Raw genomic sequence first — 19884 nt, 5'->3', positions numbered from 1 at the left:
AAGGACGGCAAACTCACTACTCGTATGAATCCACTTCCACTGTAAACCTCTAATCTGAAGGACGGCAAACTCACTACTCGTATGAATCCACTTCCACTGTAAACCTCTAATCTGAAGGACGGCAAACTCACTACTCGTATGAATCCACTTCCACTGTAAACCTCTAATCTGAAGGACGGCAAACTCACTACTCGTATGAATCCACTTCCACTGTAAACCTCTAATCTGAAGGACGGCAAACTCACTACTCGTATGAATCCACTTCCACTGTAAACTTCTAATCTGAAGGACGGCAAAACCACACAGCATGTCAGCCTCCTGTCCACAGTCCAAAGTTGAAGACATCTTGGCAAACTTAGCTTCAACATACTATCTGATAATCTGGAAAGGTAAATTAAAATTGGCCATAGTTCATGACCAGTTTCCTTATTAATATACTATTCTCTTTCCATTTTTCTTATCTCCCGATACGTCATCAAAATGGTTAAAGGCAAAGTTCACCCCTACAGTTAATAAGGTACTATATAAAGTGCAAAATTAACAACTATACATCTAGGTAAGGGAGATTCACTTACCCTTCGGCATAACCTATCCTTTGGTGCTTTTCCAACCTGAGACAAGAGGACACAAGATGCTGTATTTAATTAATAATTTAAATCAAAAGGCATTACTATGGTACAGGAAGTAAAAAGTAACCAAATTTAAAAAATGTAAATGCAGCTATAAATAAAGCCAGTACTAATTTCATCAATTAAACATTGGTTCTACTCATTTATAACACAAAGCAACTAATTTTGTGGTGGAACTTAAAAATATATTATGAAAAATACACTGGGCTTACAAACAATCCTTTTCAAAAATACTTATTTTTGAACTATTAGATAAGAAAAACTCCAAAAATCTGGTTCCCACTTTGCATAATCAAATTACTGTACTACCTTAAAACCTAGAACCAAACTCAAGGCTACGAATAAGGAGCAGCTAAGAATTCTGCTAGTTGATGAACATACACGATACAAAACTTTAAATGGTCAGAAGGAAGGAAAAACGATCTAAAGCAGACAGAAGTTATATTCCTGGCTCAGAAAATCAGCTGGTGTCCTTATTCAGTAAGTAATTAGTAAGATTCAACTGTATACTTTATATACGGTAATAAGTGGGGGAGATAAAGGTTCTGCCCTTCAGGAACATTACTTGATAAGACAATTCACAGCAAACAGTGAAAATGAAAAGGACAAAAGACTCTTCGCCTCATTACCTCTCACTGCGATTACTGCAATGGCCTTCAACCCCAATTTCAACATACTTCACTCTGTTGCCAGAATCGTTTTTTAAAGATGCAAATCTGAACATATCATTCCTCTGCTTAAAACTGCCCCAATGTCTTCAAGACAAAATAACAGCTACCATTTACTGCGCCCTCACCAGCGGTGCCAGGCGCTATGCTAACTAGTTTACACGTGTTAGAAAACCCCAGATCCACAGCCCACACAGGAAGTTCTCCACGGTTGGCTTCCTGCTCCTTGCTATAGCCTGTGCTTCAACCAATCAAAGCTACTTGCAGCTCTCTGAATCCAACATGCTGTCTCCCATCTCCAGGACTTTTTGCTGGAGACATTTTCTCCTCACCCACTTCTTACTGATTCATATATACTCATCTTCCAAAATTCAGCCCAGAAGCCTTCCCTTGTCATTTACTTCCTCTTCTGAGTTCCAAGAGCACCCTATTGTCTGTTTAGCATCTTTCTGATTGTGGGTTCTTTGAGGACAGGGGCTGTGACTTTTATCTCTGCAACCAAAGAACCTAGCACAGTCCTTGGCATATAAGAGATACTTATAATAAATATTTGTTGAATGAATGATCCTAAACTCTCTGCTTCCTGGTTCAGGACTGCTTAAACCCCAACCCGAGTTTTGAGGGTCAGATGGGACAGTGGGTATAGAATGCTGAACATCTGTACACGGTAACACAAACATAGAGAAGGCTTTGTGTTATTAGTCTCTCAAGACGGTGGTCCGAGGTGAAATAGAACAATATCATAAAGGCCAGAAGGAGTGCGTTTCAAGAAAGCAGCAGGTAAGTGGTCAAGAAAGATGAGCGCACAGGAAAGAACTTAGATTTAACTACAAAAAAAGGTTACCAATGATGTCAAAGCACTTTCTAGAAGAGCCATGGCCTACAGGGGGTCTGAGCTGCAGTGCTGTTTTTGGTTTAGGAATGTCTGTCATTGTACATTTCAAAGAACATGTTGTCATTATAGTGGTAGTTCTGACATCCACTTAACTGCCGCCAGAGTAACCTACATTCTCACCTGGCCTGTAAAGCACACTGACAAGGGCCCTGGCCACACTGCTTGAGGCCCAAAGGCTACCCTCCAGTACACCAGCAGCTTCTCCCACCGGTTGAGTTATAGGCTTACCTGTTAGGTTTGTTCCCAAATCTACTTATGCTGGTTGTACATACTGTAATTAAGTAACTGATGAAATATGAACGAGGAAAAAACGGAGTTCTTTATGTGAATACTGTGTTGACCCCTTTAAAAAGATTTATGGAGTAGCTAACTCCTAGGTCTACTGGATTAGATACAGAGGAAACAACTACAAAACTAGGGGATAAATTATAAAAATCTAAAGATTTTGCACTCAGATTGCATCATAGCTTTAAAGAAACAGGATCTAGAAATCACAGGCAATGCTTTATGGGTGAGGTTAATGTAGGAAAACCTAAGTAAAATTGCAATCGACCCTATTTAGAGAAAATATCTTGGCCCAAAGATCCTGGCCCAAAATATCTACATCCAAAGATTGGCGAGGAGTTGTGCATTTATATGTTTTAATTTAAAATAAAGTGCAAATCCTTGCTTGAATCGACCACGGGTCCTAATCACTTGGGTTAAGAGGCTTTTACAGGACATTACTCTCTTTCAAGGATTTGGGCTCTTCAAGTCACCATCATCAAAATGCCAGCACAGCTGAGCACAAATAAAATGTAATGTCAAATAAAAAACAGTCTAACAAGGCCTAATATGAGTAATCTTTCTTATATCAGTCAATTATTAAGGGAGCCAAATAAACAAGAAGTCGGTACAGGAAATTTACAATTACCTTACCTTATCCATCAAGTACGTAGCAGCAGAAAACCTTTTAACTAAAAATGTGTTCCACATCATCAGTGCGATGCCTGAACAACAAGTAAAGTAAAGCAGTGACCAGAATGCTTCTGTATTTTCTCTTTCATCATATATAACAAATTGCTGTCTTCCTTAAGCTTATAAAACTATCTGGGCTATTTATTTAGGTATTATTTCTTATATCTTACATAATAAAATTAATAAAAACCTTTATCTTTAATAAAAATCAGAACTGGGCCACGTGAGAGGATATCCAAATGGCCAGTAAGCGTAAGAAAAGACTATGTCATTAGTCATGAGAGAAATAGAGATTAAAACTACACAGAGATAGCATTACACAACCAACAGAAAGGCTAAAATTTTTTTATATGACAACACCAAGTGTTGACGAGGATGTGGAAACAATGAGAATGCTCATACACTGCTGGTGGGATAATAAATTGGTAAAACCACCTGGAAAACTACTTGGCAGTATCTACCTAAGCTAAGTATGTCTACCGTGTGACCCAGCAATTCCACTGCAGAAACAATCACAAAAATATGTAGGAGAGAGTCAAGGACAGCTTTATGCATAACAGCCAAACACTGGAAACAACCCCAATGGAGTTTTCTAATATGTGACCACTATAAAGCGATATACAAAAAAAGTATTAAAAAGCAAAACAAAATACAAAAAAACTGTTTTTAAAAAACCCAACCAAACAAAAAATCTGGGCTTTACACGTCCATATACAATAAACTGTGGCACTGATATTAAACTTCTGTAACAGGTGACAGGCAGTGTAAACATGACATTTCACATGCTGTATTATTACCCACACAGCTGCTTCTGTATCTAGGAGTGAGGTCCTGCAGAGGAAGCCAGGAAGCTTACTCAATGCACAAATTGGGTAAAGTTTTTTTTTTTTTAATTGAAGTATAGTTGATTTACAATGTTGTGTTAGTTTCAGGTGTACAGCAAAGTGATTCAGACGTATATATTCCTTTTCAGATTCTTTTTCCTTACAGGTTATTACAAAATATTGAGTACAGTTCCCTGTGCTATATAGTAGGTCCTTGTTGGTTCTCTCTTTTATATGTAGTAGTGTGTGTATTTAATCCCAAACTCCTAATTTATCCCTCCCCTGACAAACTGGGTAAAGTTCTAACTTGAAGAAATACTAGCCTGAAGTCAGTAGGTAACTTAATTTTTTCAGTAAGGACAGAATATTCTAGAGACAATATTTTCCAAATGAGTCACTTTAAATCGTTTTTTTTCCCCTTTGGAAGAAAGTAAGAGCTAAGATACGAATATATAAAATAAATTTTAAGTTCTTATCATGTAAAATGAGACATTTCAGAATTTCTGCAGTTTGCCCTCATACCACCTGCAAGAAGGTGTTACAGGAGAGGAAATAAGCAGCTTCTCTAGAATGTATCACAGAGACATAAAGGTGATACCTCCCCTTACCTGGACCCAAACCTAGTCTCACCACTAAGTGTTTTATTAACTGCCTATCTTAGTATCTGACTAGCCTAGTACTGAGTTCCTTGATTAATTCTTATAGGGAAACTCATCTATCTATTAAATGGAACCAGCAATCTGGTGACAATTTTTCTACAATAATTTGTAACATTTTTTTCAAGGAGACATCAGCAGTCCCCGTGGTACAGCAGCCAATGGAGAATACTCATGTTTATCAAAAGAAGCACAAGGTGGAAGGGATAAATTAGGAATTTGGGATTAGCAGATACAAACTATACTATATATAAAATAGATAAACAACATGGTCCTACTGTATAGCACAGGGAACTATATTCAATATCCTATAATAAACCATAAGGGAAAAAAATATGAAAAAGAACATATATGTGTATAACTGAATCACTCTGCTGTACACCAGAAACTAATACAACATTGTAAATCAACTATACTTCAATAAAAACATTTTTTTTAATTGATGCAGATACTGACACAGACAATTCATTTTGTAAACAAATGAAATAAACTTAGGTTACTGATAAATACAAAAAAAAAAAAAGAAGAGGAAGAAGAAGCACAAAGTAGTTTGTAGGGTACAGTATTATTAGGCTTTGGCTATCTAACTTTTTCATCAGGAATTACAGTCCTGAGCAGCCCATTCTTCTTTCCTTATCTACCTGTGAACTACAGAGGGAATCAATAATTCATGCGTAATATTCTCCTTACTTATACCTAGGAATAGTCATCAGTGTGGGAAACTGATTGGTGGGGAGAGAAGGTGATAATTAGTGCCAGCCCCCTCCCCCTTTGGGGACAGCATTTTTTTCAAGCAGTTAAAACAGCCAGTACTTTGCATATAGTAATACAAAGTAATGTGTTAGGTGGTAGGACTGTCAAAGAAAATTTTAACAGGATGTGAATTTAAGAGACTTGGCTCTTTGGAATGAAACAGTTAACGTTTTTAACACCTGTTTACTTACCATTCTGAACATGTGCATTAAGAATGTGCTCCAAGTGTTCTATTGACCTAACAAAAAAAAGTGCTTCCTTACATAGAGGGAGCAAAAAGAGAGAAAAAAGATATTATTTAATAGGTGTTTCAAATACAAACGGAGACTTCTTACATAAATTTCCACATAAAGTTACCCAAGAATGTTATACTAAGAACACAGAATTATTAGGGAAGAAGTAATTTTGCATAAGATAATGGTCGCTCTTAAATTTACATCATCTATAGAATGATTGATTCCTAGGACATCTGGATTCAAAATTTACTGTGGTTTGTACATCATAGCAGTATTCTCTCCAATAAATACTTGAATTTCACACAGATATGAAAACAATAGGTTTACTTTCTTTACAAATATCATTCATTCATTCATTCATTCTTCAACAAATGTTTATTGAGCAACTACTATGCACCCATCTGCTGGAGGCACCAGAGATACCGTCATGAACAGAACAGACCCAAATCCTTGCCCTCCCTGAGGTTATGCTCTAGTGAGGGCGCTAGATAATAAATATGATAAGTAAATTACATAGGATGTTAGTAATAAGTGCCAAAGAGAAAACATTAAAGCAGTGAAGGGAAATAGGAAATAGCAGAGGGGATGTTGGAAATTCAACTATTTTTAATCAAGGTAGTTTACATATGAAAACGCAAATATGGTATTAAAACTGATGAAATTATCTGAATGTTTGCTAAATAAATTTGTGGCCTGTACAATATTAAACACATCACCTTTGCTAATGTGTGTCAGAAGTTCCCCAAAAGTAATTTCGACTGTTTTGAGCCTAATAAAGCTGTGTGTGTAAAATGGTGGAATTGGGATAGGGGCTGTTGAATGGGACAAGGAGATAAATATTTAACAGGAAAAGAACAAGAAAAATGACCACTAAACAAACATTTTAAACTGACCACTTATTTTAAATGTAAACAATTATAATAATCGATAACGATATGCTAATCAAAACATCAGGCACTATGCGTGCATTTTCTTTGTAAGTTGCTACAACCCTTTGAGATACTACTGTTATGGTCCTCATCTACTTAAGGAGAAAACTGAGCACAAAGGGCTCAGAACTTTTCCCAAAGGTCACGCAGCCAGTAGTGATGGGGCTCAACTCTGCTCCATCTGGGTCTAGTACGCAAACTGCCTCTCGTTTAGAAATGAATGCTGTAAAACGGAGGTTTTTTGGTTAAATATCACTTTGTTAGACCTGAACCTGGAATTAATTCATTCAGATTTTAGAAATTACTATGTCTCTGTTCTGGTCCTAACGTTCTTTTCTCATGTGGGAAAAGTATCCTGTTTAGTAGGCGCCTAAATACGTTCACCATTCAGGGTGCAGGGCAGTCAAATGAAGACGGCGATGGGAGGCATATGAAGAGGCCCCCTACCCTAAAAATCATCTTTTGGTCAAAGTTTAATTGATCAAAGACGATTACTTTGTTTGAAGCACTTACTTTTAAAATGTCTTCCTTTAATATGAAAGTGATTACATGTTCAAGACAACATTTTTCTTAGAGGAAGGAAAACTATTGTTATCATTAATGTATTAGTGTGAATTAGTTCATCAATGAGATTTTTCTTCAAAAGTACAACCAGATATAAGGACAATAAAGGAAAGAATTTTGATTTGAAAAGGTTAATTTACCAGAGTACTGACTAAGGAAGCCTATGTGAACGACTGTACAGCAAAGAGAAATACATGTCATATGTTTTCACGTCTTACTTTATCCTGGTGTCAACCCTGAAGGATTGGCACCATCATTAAAAAAGGGTGCGAGGAGAAAAACCAGCTTCAGAGATTCAGTGACTGGGCCAAACCCAGACACCTGTCTGGAGTCATCAAGTCCAGGCCTCCAGCCTCCAGGCCTCGGGCCTCTCCCCGCGCCGCTTCCAGACTGAGAACGCCTGGGAGCGAGGGCGGCTGCTGGAAGGGGCAGAGAGTGATGCCCCAGCAGAGAGTCAGGTTGGCATCAGAATCTTCACTCTGGCTTTTATCATGATGACTACAATACGAAGAACTGTCTATAGGTAGATGCTACCTCACACAGAAATTCCAAAGGAAATAAAAAAATACACTCATCACAATTTAACCAGGAGTAGGGCAAAACACACTGGCGTCAGAGAAACTTAGGCTTGAAACCTGGCCCGACTCAGGCAAGGAACCTGACTTCTCCGAGCCATTGTTCTCTTCTCTAGAGTGGGGATAATGATGACACCCACACTTCACAGGTTTACGGTGAGGATTCTGAGAGAGAATGTATGAAAAAGGCCTGGCAGAGCTCCTGGTGTGGAGACACTGCAAAGGGGAAAAAGCCAGCGTGTTTAAGTGACGGAAGGACACAGTCCCACGTACGTACAGCAGGAGCACAAAACAGAACCAACACCGAAGCGGTGACGAGAGCCGTACCTCCGGGTCTTTATTCCACTGAACAACGTACTCCCAGCAGCAATGCGCGTGCAGCACGTCCAGCTCGAGGCTACAAGGAAACTGCTTGTAGGCCAAGTGCAGCAGGTCTGAAAGTCAGACGAGAGCGACGTATTACTGCTGCCTGGAGGAAAGCTCCGCCCTCCTTCCCTAGGCCAGATTTCATGTTTCCCCACGTTTCCGTCTTACCTGGGATGGCTCCCAAGTCCTTCTCCACCTCTGACACCTCAGATGAACCTCTGTTAATACCTTCTTTGGGTTCCTCTGAGTTTTCTGCATGTCTTTCTTTATTAGCCAGTTTTAATACTTCAGGGCTGACATCCTGTTTAAATACCCACTTGGCTACACTGTCCGCAATGCCACCTAAAGTTTGGAGACATGAAAGGAAATGAAAATTGGCAGCATTTGCCAAAAGGAGCCCGTACAGCACAGGATCTGAATGTCTCCATGAAGATCTAAGTGCCACGTTGTTTTAAGCCTGAAAGTGACCCCAAAGCTATGAGATTTGTAGGTGTCGCCACCTACCACTCACTGTATGAGGGCAAGTGGGATACTGGATCTCTAAGGGCATCTTTATACTCTTGTAAAAGATTAGCTAAATATTAATGCAGATGCATACATAAGTCTGTACACCACATACCTTCAACGTCCACAAATTCAAAATGCACTTTATCGGACATAGATGGAGACATGAATGCATGTTTAAAATGCTTTCATTTAAATACAAGTGAAAACAGACTGATTAGCATGATACTTGTGTCTAGGTTTCTTAGGGCAAAACACTACTGTTAATAGTCAACTAACTTGCCTATATGGAATATTTGGGGGCAAAATTTAGCCACAGTTAATTAACAACATGATGCTATACCATATTTCCGTCATCAATATAGTTCAGAAAGTTATAAATTATACAAAACATTCAAGATGAAGAGTCCCATTACCTAAAACAAATAGAATCTTCTGTAATAAACCAAAACTTTTCCTCTCAGTCTTTCTTCCTATTTTGATTCAAATATAAACCTTTTGACAAAAAGAATGTAAAATCATAATTATCAGTGGAGATATCAATAAATGAGAGCCGTATGCCAGGTAATCTGATTTCCTATGTTTGGCTTCTAAATCATTTGATAATTCCCGTTCCAGGATCAAGGCCCTGATCTTATCGCTCGGGTTGATATTAAAATGGTGTTCCTACATTTTCAACAGGTGGCAGCATTGGAGTGTAGTGAGTTTACAATGAGAAATGTTCACTAGCCTTGTAAAGAATGAAAAAACGAGTTAACTAAGTAAAAACTATAAATACCAGTATTTCTAAACCCAGACATAGAGTCACTCCAGTATCAAATGCCTGACAGAGCGGCTGGTAAGGAGAGGGAGTACGCCACGATAAATTCAAAATTTAAGATGCTCATGATCCTGCAAGATACAAGCAAAGGAACCCAGTGACTCCGGGACAGTAGAAAGTGATGCATCGGAAAAGCGGCATAAAGTTCTGTGGCAGTTAGGAGGAAGAAGAGAGAATCCGCAGTTAGCGGATCATGAGAGGTTCCTTGGAGGGAGGCAGCATTCGAGGCGGGCCTTGGAAGGTGAGTAAGATTTAGGACCCATGAGCGGGGAGCACCTCGGCCTCTCAGAGCCAGAGATGGGGAATCACAGATGTTTCACTTGAATTAAAATCTAGCAACAAGCAAGCAAGAGGTGGAAATGAGCTGCATTCCAAGCTGAAGGTGCGTGGGGAGCAGGCTTAAGAGTTTACACTTTGTCCAGCCACTTCTGAACTTCTCAGTCCCAATCTTAGTCCCTGAGACCAGTAAAAATTTTTGACAAGCCCAAAGAACTTTAGCTTACGGGTTATATCTATTGATAATTACGGTATCAGAAATTAAAACTGAGAAAATGTTTAAAAAATTGTATTAATTCATTTTAAAATAAAAATAATAAACCTGTTACATGCTAGTATTTTATGAAAATAATTGTATTTGCCAAAGCAAAACAAGATATTTAGTGAGAAGAGTGGCACTACACTTCCGCAAATCTCTTTGATGTCTAGCTTGGACGTGGACTGCCCAATCAGCTTCGACATTCCATCCACTGTGATCTGATGTTTTGGCTGAGGTGCATGAGGAAGATCTGGCCTCACACAGATATGATGAAGTTGGAAAAAAAGAGGACCGTCGTGACCACTCTTTGAGAACCGCGGCCTATGTTCTAAGGCGAGGGGAAGTAGCTGGTGGTTTCTGAGCAAGGGATTGACAGGATCAGACTTGGAGGAGATGAACTGAGAAGAAGTATGTGGTGGGTTATTTATTTTTAAAATCTGAGTGTAGTTCTCTTTCCTTATTCTTTCAGTCATTTCTATAAAAAGCAAACCCCAAAAAAGCCCATACCATAAAAAAAAATGTATATGGATGCAGATGCTCAAATAAGCTTCAGGTTACCTTTTCCTCCTTCTAACAGCTTTTTAACAGAAAGCTTCGGGAGCGGCTCAGCCTGCAGCGACGATGCTTTGGAGGCTGGGCCATTCACTTTGCTGTGAAGCAGAGTCTGAAGTAGGAGACAGTCCTCCAGCTGTTTCAGCAGAAGTTTCCAGTACTCAGTGTCAAGGGAAAGGGCCTCCCAGGAATCAGTGAGGGCCTCCGAATCAGTACCCGAAACTGTTTGGGAAAACTAACAGAAAATGCACAGGTGATACTCTGGCCAAGACTCTGGATCTACATGAACTTGAATGAGCTTTTAACTTGAAAGCTGATGCGTAGTCAGGACACATCACAAAGCAACACCCAGATGCTGTTTCACAACTATTGCTACTCGGCTGGATGGAACATGAGGGTCAGGAGCAGACTGGAGATTCGGGGGCAACGATGATGGAGTCGCGGCATTTATGAAGAGAACAGCAGTGAGACCCCCGATTCAGCTAACACGCACTGCAAAGGTTTCAGGGCCATCCCTGCAAGAGCCACAGCTTTTTCTGTCAGTACCAGGATACTGACAGCTCCTCAGGATGTACTCGCCAACCTAAAAAATGTGTCTTAGATTTCTCTCTCTCCGTTATTAGAAACATCTTAAGCCAGTCATATTAAATTTAGCCCATAAACTACCGAGACTGACAATGTTGAGTGAATCTCTACAGACTTATTTAAAGTGTCTCATCTAATTTAATGCAACATCCCCCCAGAAAAAAATTATTTGATTTACCATGAGATATAAGGGATGTTAAGTCTTTTTCTTTTCTTAAATACATTTCAGTTTTCAAGAGATGGGGAAAAGCCACAAAGCAGAAGGTCAACAGGAAACTTCCATTTGAGTCATTCAACACTCTATGCCAAAACCACCTTTGTTTATAAAAGGGAGGTATAAATACAATTGTAGGACGTCAGAGCCGAAAGAAATCTGAGACATGATGCCGTCTAACCCTGATCCTTTTGGATGAGAAAACTGAACCAGGACCTGCCTTTTAAAGGCACTCACCACGGATCACCAGCTGATGGCTGAGACCAGATCCCTGCCCTCCGAATCCAGTGCTTTTTCCCTTACGCCATGTGGAGACTAAGTTCAAGTACGCATGTCATCGGAATAAACAAATTAAGGACAGCACCCTTCACCCCCGAGAGAGACAGATAAGATCCTGCTGGACACACATTTCAAATCCTCGAAGTTCCACAACACTGAAGACGATGGAGCCCAGAAGGGGAAAGCGGCCCGGGAGCCGGCCGGAGAGGTGCCCCCCCACCTACAGAGCCGCCCTCTGCCCACTCACTTTCTTCTCGGTCAAGTTGTTGGACAGCTGGGCGGCGACAGCGTGCCCGACGTGCGCAGAAAGCAGAGCAGCCCCGTTGTTCTCAGACTGAATACAGGCCGTGCGCATCTGCTGCCACCAAGGGGACACCGACTGCGAATCCCAGGCCTCCTCGCCGGCCACTGCAGGCAAAAGCGGACAGTTAAAGAGAAGAAACTCTTAGCTGGGAGATCGTTTTTTTATATTGGTCCAAACTTCGACATTAAACATAATGTTAAAACTAAACTCCCCACTGATGCATCTATATATTTCTCAATGAATTGGAAAATAAATCTACAATTTATTTTATTCAGAACCCTTACAGTCCATTTATTTATGCTGTTAGGCATCTTGCTTCTGAATCAACTGTAAAGCTCCATTTGGAATATTTTCGCCATTGCTGAAAACTACTCTTGAATGTTTAATATAACAGACTACTGTTCTCATCATGCCAAATAATAAGAGAAATATTACCTCCACAAAAGACCATTTGACTCACCTCACTGAGATGAGAAAACGCACTGTTCACATCATTTTTGATGATGATGCAAAATATAATTTTCATAAAGCGCGCTTTGAGTGCATTAAGAGCTTTCTATGACTACACAGGAGAGTCTCGCTAGTGAAACGTTTTGGACCCTCTGGCCTCCTTCTGTTAAGAGAAAGTATCCTCCCTCCCGTTTCCGCAGAATTCCAACACTGAACGTTGTCTCCGGGAGCGGGGCCCACGCGCCCGAAGAGCTGGACCTCGGCGTCCACGGCGCTCACCTTTCATCTTGCTCAGGAGGTACAGTGTTGTATGGAGAGAGCAGACAGACCGCGGGTTGTCCAAAATATCCTTTTCCTTAGCGAGCCAAACACTCAGGAGCAGAGACTGAAATCAGATTTTAAATCTTTTTCAGTCTAAGAAAATATTCACCATAAACAAAATCTTGTACTTTTCTAGAGAGCACACATGTACACATGAACGATCCAGCCTCTCTGGTTGAGAGGGAAGTGCTTGCTTGTTACATGATGTAGCGTGAGGGGTGGAACAGGCAGCTTGTCTAACTTAAGAGATTATCATTTGTTGGGGATCTAAATCCCATTTCCACCACTTCTTTAGGCCTCTTGGGACAGAGGCCATACTGGTTTTATTTTTGCATTTCCCTAATGGCTAATGGTGTTGAACATCTTTCAGGTGATTGATTATTTGCCATTTGTATGTATATGTTTTGGTAATGTGTCTGTTCAAATCCTTTGCTCATTTTTAAACTGTACTCTTGTCTTATTACTGAGTTGTACGAATTCTTTGTACAATGTGGACACAATTCATTTATCAGATCTGTTTTGAAAAAGAGTCTTGCCATTTCAGTTTCTTAACAGTCTTTTAAAAAACAGAAGTTCTGAATTTTCATGAAGCACAGTTTATCAATATTTTTCTTTTACAGTTCATGCTTTTTGTACCCTAAGAAACCTTTGCCTAAACCAAGCTTTCTCTGGTGTTTTCTTCTACAAGCTTTGTTAGTTTTACCTCATATTTATGTTCCATTTTGACTTAAATTTTATATATGGCTTGAGGTAAAGGTGTGAGGTTTGTTTTTTCCAGGTGTTTCTCTAACCCCGATTTAATGTAGACAACAAATTTAAATGAAATTGATTAAACACAACGGAAAATAAGTAGTATTCTGTGTTCATCTATTTAAGCATCACAATTTTGAGTGATAGGTAATACTTGTCTCCTTTCTTTTTAACTTTTTATTTTGAAATAGTTATAGATTCACTGGTGGCACAAAGGAATGCACACGGAGGTCTAGGTAATACTTGTCTCCTTTCTTTTTAACTTTCTATTTTGAAATAGTTATAGATTCACTGGTGGCACAAAGGAATACACATGGAGGTCCCGTGCGCCCTTCCCACAGTCTCCCCTAATGTTAACATCCTACACAAAGCCAAGAAACTGCCATTTGTAAAATCCATAAAGCTGATGCACGTTTCACCAGTAATACAGGCACTCGTTTTGCATCATGCAATTTTATCACGTGTAGCACTGCATACATAACCATCACCACGATCAAGACACTCGACTCCACCATCGGCACAAGACTCCCTCCTATTAACTCTTTATAGCCACACCTGTCTCCTCCCCTACACTCATCCCTAACCCTTGGCAACCACTAAGCTGTCCTCTCTCTATACAACTGTGTTATTTTATAAAGGTTATGAAAATAAAATCATGTAGTATGTATCTCTTTAAGAAACAATACGTTAACACAGTCAACAAGTTCATAGAGGTGGAATGCCCAAATCCTGGCCAAAATTTAAGATGTGTGTGGGGCTGTGACAGAGTGTGTGTATGTGTACATGTGGGAGGTGGTAAAGGGCAGGACGGTGATGGTGGGGTAACTCCCTTGCCCTTTTCAGAAAGGGTGAAAATTTAGTGTTGTAGTTTTTCCATTGGAGGATTCTTTTATTTGTATTTGTTATAGCACAGAGATTAAATCCTAATCTATGGTCAAAGTCTGGGAATGTCTGATAATTCTATACTGCTTTAAGGGAACTTTCCTTTGTTCTCCAGATAAGATCTCTTTAGTTCCAATATGAACATTTTTACTGATGATCACAGTCCATTGTAAATGCACGCATACATGACAGATTCTAAATTTATTCTAGGCCAGCCACGGAATATGCTCGTTATAATTCACAGAGAATGAGCAAAGTAAGGTAATATTATTCAATTAAATACGGTGATTAGAAATTTCCTTGATCATTTTTAGAAAGTTTTCATGTACGTTCTATGATATGCTTTAGACAATGGTAAAAAAAAAAAAGAGACTGACACGTCTGGGTGACAGTAGCAAGGAAGAAGAGCATCCAGAAACAAGAAACCTTACCAACAACAGCTGGGGGCTAAGTCCAGCTGACTCCAGAGTGTGACACATATCCTCCGTGGAGCTCTCTCCACATAAACACTTCCAAAAAAAGAAACTGCCTGGTAAAACAGAAACAAGACACGTCAGACAATGACCACTTACCATCTGGACTCACAATCTTCCTGAATTGCAACCTAGACCCCCAGAGGAGCAAAACAACACGAGAGGAGAGAAATCAGTGGTTTAACTGGCTTAAGTGATTAAAGCAGAAGGCAAATCATTACATGTCTGACACTGTCTCCTAAGCGTACTTACTAATTCAGTACAACTTTTATGACATAGTGCCTACCTGTCCAGAGGATCTTCTGTTGACTGTAAAACACACATTAAATTCTTTGGTTAATTAATTTCAAAACAAACTCAATCTTGGAGATGCTATAAGCTCCCCCCAGGCTTTCATCTAGAACAGGGAGGATTCAAAGAGCAATTTCTCCTTCTACCCACCTAAAGCCACACAGTCCTCTTCACTTATCTTCTTTATGCTGATCACATCTTTCTCATATTCTAAATATTCCAGAAATGTTTTGACAGGCAACACACCATCCTTATCATCAGAAAATCGGACAGCAGTCCTGCCGTTCTCTTGTTTATACTTCTCTAATAACGCCTGGAGCTTAAGGAGTTCTTTTTCATCAAGCCTTAGTAACACAGCCAAGTCCTTAAATATAGGGGGGAAAAAAAAAGTTCTGAATAGACCATGTCTCTTTCTATGACTCTTCCGTAAGTGTCAACACTATCATCTGAAATGAAATGCAAGACTATAAGCACAAGATGATGACTTTTGAATTAGTGTGATAGCTATGATGTGCTCTGCTTAAAACTTTACTCTCAATTCATGAGTAGGAGGTTATTTAAATAAACTAATCTTGAAATACTACATATTACTGAAAGTACCACTTTTAGAAAGTTTCTTGAGATTATACTCTTCTAAAATGTCAAAATTTTAATAAACATGTATTATTGCTTAGTCAGAAAAAAAATTTAAGCTTTTCCCCCCAAACCATCGGGGAGTTCGGGGTTTTTGAGCATGAGCCACCTGTTCTCCTTCTTTGGCCCTGCAATGAACCTTTCTCTGCTGAAAAAAAAATATTAAAAGGGTGTCAACAGCCAACTCTTGTGATTCCGAGGAAACTAAAGAACTATTTGAAATTTAATGCTTGTTTATTATGCGGCATAAACATTATAAAATAAAAGCAGTGGAAAACAGTCTTCACTGTATCTACATATAAATCCTCTATGTGGCTCTTGGGGCTGCAGAGATACAACCTGCCAGCCTTTCAAACTGTTTTTACATACCTTAGGTGCAGAAACATCTCCTGATCTACTATTATTCTTCTAAATTAGGGACAAGTGCACACATACACATACACACACACACACGCACACACATGCTTAAAAGACCATAAATTCGCCACAGCAAGCAAAACTTTCTTCCCCTCATGCTACATGATTAAAGCTGCATTCTTAATCAAGAGCAGTTTTGTTATTTATTTACTTATGGATGTTGTTTTAACAACAAGTAGTAAACTGCAAAATGCTAAGGAACACACACAAGTGGTTCAATGCTATACCAAACTTACATGAACTATGTCCTACAGACAGCAAAAATGAATTAGTTTAGATTTGAATTTTAGTTTTGTATGTACAAAATTAGCCATTCAGCCTAGAAGTTGACTGCATGTTTTTTTAAGGATCCAAATAAGTCTACAGCAAAATATGGTTTTAATTCTTTAAAAGCATTTTAAAGATAAAAAAAATAATAAAAAAGAACAATCTGTCTACTGATTTTTAAAAGTTTATAATTCTTTTGCACACTATATTCGGGCCATCAAGTGGAAATGAATTCTACAAGGGATTATTAATGCCATATGTTTAAGTTTCCTTTGCAGGGTTCAAGAGAGATAGTTTTGATTTTATGAAAAAAAATTTAGGCACTGAAGAATCTATGAAATGTCCAGGCAATCCTATAGACATAACTTAATCAACTTGAACTTTTCTGTTGCTTGAAATGATTTTTCTCTATTCGTGAAGTAGATAGCAAAACAAAAGCTCCTGAAAAATGGCTTTGTCATTTATAATGGCACTCACAGAATATTATTGGGAAGAGATTGTTAAAATGCTTTATAAAATCCATCTAGAACCCCAAAGATAAAAAAAGATGTTAGGACTTGTAGGTTATTTCCAATACAAAGGGAAAACCTTCTCTCATTTTTCTGTTTAAAAATTTTTATTCATGTATGTGTATTTACAATAAAAGGCATCCACTTTAAAACTCAATTAGGGCTTCCCTGGTGGCGCAGTGGTTGAGAATCTGCCTGCCAATGCAGGGGACACGGGTTCGAGCCCTGGTCTGGGAAAATCCCACATGCCGCAGAGCAGCTGGGCCCGTGAGCCACAACTACTGAGCCTGCGCGTCTGGAGCCTGTGCTCCTCAACAAGAGAGGCCGCGATGGTGAGAGGCCCGCGCACCGCGATGAAGAGTGGCCCCCCGCTCACCGCAGCTAGAGAAAGCCCTCGCACAGAAATGAAGACCCAACACAGCCATAAATAAATAAAAAAAAACAAAAACAAAAAACTCAATTAACTTTCAGATACACCAGATGAGTTTTTTAAAAGCATTACCAGTGACTTGAAAAATCACTAAAATCACCTTAATAATTTTCCTTTAGACAAATAAAAGACATGAGGCCCTGATGCCAGGCAACCTGCCCAAGGTCACATAGTAGTCGAGGGAAGAGAGGACAATATTTCTCTCTATTCTCTATCAGGAGAAATTCGATTTCTCTAGATGGAAAGTAAGAAGTCTGTACACTCTCCTCAGAAATGAGCAACGCTGCACTGTAATACAGGTGTTATCAGATTTTTACGTTTCATAGAATAAAAATACAGAACATTTTCCACAATTACTTTAAACACTCTGATGTAAGATAAAATATTTTTAAAAATGTATTTCATTACATAGTAAACAACAGAGCAGTTTGAGCTTGCTAACAACAACACAGAAAAGCTGGTCTCTTCTGTTTGGCAGAATCTTTTTTTTTCTTTAAAAGAAATTCAAGTTTTGCTACTTCAGTAAATTGCATACATTTTAATTGGTAAACCCTGTCCAGAAGAAGTTGTATTGTAAGAAGTAACCTTAAAAAATAAGGAAAACCAAATGCTTCTAGGTATTAAAAATGGATTAACAATAAGATCAATATTCTAGCCTAAATAATATAAATTTAGCAGCAAGGCACAGAAAGCCAGCAGAAGGTCTTGTAAAGAAAATACTTTTTTTTTACATCTAAAAGAAAAAACTTAATATTCTACTCCTTTACTACCAATTGAAAAAATTAAAAAAAAATCAAAGAGATTATTTTGTATAATGAATAATGGGATTACTCACATTATCAGAGAATGGCGTGTCTGAATGAAAATCAATGGAATTTAATTGACTGACAGACTCATAAAGATGGAGTAATTTCAATTTATTGGCACAAAACTGTAGCAATCCTTCATCAACACACTCAAGCTCTATAAGGTAGAAGGAAAAAATAAAGAGATATATTTAACAGACTGATAAAAAAGGCCTTTCTTTCATTAAATCTCTTAATATTACATAATTCCTTGATGTTCTATTTTATTAAATATTGGGATGCTTAAGCTAAAATGGATTAAGAAGGCAAAAATAATTTTTCCCATCATGGCAAAATGTCTAAATTTTTAAATGAAATAAGGTGCTCTAATAGCAGGGTATGTTAAAAAAAAAAAAAAAAGAAAGAAAGAAGAAATATTTTAGTCTAGTACTCAAATTTAAATAAATGATTTGGAAACAGGTTTGAAAATGTTCTCCCTCATCCCGTCAATCATATGTTGTCTATTATGCTCACACCCTGAGGAAAGACAAATAGAAGGTTGCTTGGCTCTTCTTATTATCATGGTCAAAGATATTATAATTCAACCAGAAAATGTGGATTGTGACAGATGTATCCTCAAGAAAGGCTGGCAAAAAGTAGAATTCCACTTAATATCCTCCATCAATCAGGTTTTTTTTCAAGGTTAGTGCTGGAAAAATACTCACTCTCTGTATAATACATATGATAATTTAAATATTTATTTCTAATACAAATGAATACTTATTCTCCAAAAAGGCACACACTGAAAACTCCCAAGAACTCTGATATGGGATATAGTAACATGGAAGACTGTCCAAGTTCTTACAGCCATAATAAAACTTAGCATACTAAATACTTGGCATTTTTAGGAGTCTCATTTATGGGTAGAACTTGAAACTAGTGATGTTACAGAACTCTGACAATGGTGTCTGGTTTATTCCCAGCCTAGTGCAAGATAATTTTTAATTTAATAAATTTTGATATTGTTTAAGGCCTTAGGGGATAGGGGGACTTTATCAGTGCACTATACTTTTTGAAAGAGGTATTTCTAACAAGCTGTATGCATTACAGGAGTTTACTATTTACCAAGAGTCAGCTTTACATATGTGTTGGAAAAAAAAAATTCTCAAAATTAGGATGCTTAAAGTCCTGAAACAGCATAGTACGACTTATCTATTAAGCTACTCTAAGTTGGCTTAAATATAATTAAATACGCAGCTGGTTTCATATTTACACAACAAGCAAAAAGTCATGACTAGATGAAGTCACTGCATCACACACTACATTTTTAAATGATGTTAGGAATTCAGAATAAATTAAATTTTTCTAGCTCGGCTGGACAGAATATGGAGTTACAAACCCACAGTTAGAGATGTAATTCTTTTCCAGACAAATAAATTCTGAACGGTAAAAAACAACCAGAAAACTCAGAACTGGTCATGTAATCATAGTCTGTGATTTTGGAAGTCCTAGCTCCGTTCATGAGGGACGTGGATGAAAACATGTGGACTCCACACATTAACAAAACATACATCAAAGCCTAGAATTTTTTTTTTTAATCAGTATCATAGTCAAAACAGCATTACTTAAAGTTAAGTAAGACATAATGGCAGCAGGAGACCCCGGCTGTCTCTTGCTCACCACCAGCCATTCCGTCCCCTCCTGCCAAACCACCGTAATCACTTCCCGTCGTTCTACACTGACACCTTTCCTCCCAGTAGATGGAGTCAAATTAAAAATATTTACAGTAAGAAACAGAGGCAACATATTCAGAGAAAGCTCACAGGAAGAT

At 38.4% G+C, this 19884-nt stretch overlaps 1 protein-coding gene across 1 annotated transcript in view; it reads right to left on the bottom strand.

The window, feature by feature from the left end:
* The window catches only part of RAB3GAP2 (RAB3 GTPase activating non-catalytic protein subunit 2), a 91028-nt gene that overhangs the window by 8959 nt on the left and 62185 nt on the right, over window positions 1-19884 (bottom strand). The window contains exons 19-29 of the mRNA XM_059942260.1: window positions 18104-18231; window positions 15163-15376; window positions 14680-14777; window positions 12575-12680; window positions 11789-11949; window positions 10470-10698; window positions 8221-8394; window positions 8014-8120; window positions 5574-5640; window positions 3111-3181; window positions 576-611 (exon numbers count right to left, since the gene is read on the bottom strand). Coding sequence (XP_059798243.1) covers window positions 576-611; window positions 3111-3181; window positions 5574-5640; window positions 8014-8120; window positions 8221-8394; window positions 10470-10698; window positions 11789-11949; window positions 12575-12680; window positions 14680-14777; window positions 15163-15376; window positions 18104-18231 — 1391 coding nt within the window. The remainder of the gene's footprint in view (window positions 1-575; window positions 612-3110; window positions 3182-5573; window positions 5641-8013; window positions 8121-8220; window positions 8395-10469; window positions 10699-11788; window positions 11950-12574; window positions 12681-14679; window positions 14778-15162; window positions 15377-18103; window positions 18232-19884) is intronic.

The sequence above is a fragment of the Balaenoptera ricei genome, chromosome 1 (genome assembly GCF_028023285.1).
Source record: "Balaenoptera ricei isolate mBalRic1 chromosome 1, mBalRic1.hap2, whole genome shotgun sequence".
In the NCBI taxonomy this organism is placed as follows: domain Eukaryota; kingdom Metazoa; phylum Chordata; class Mammalia; order Artiodactyla; family Balaenopteridae; genus Balaenoptera; species Balaenoptera ricei.
The sequence above is the reverse complement of the archived record's forward strand: the minus strand, read 5'-3'. Positions and strand labels throughout refer to the sequence as shown.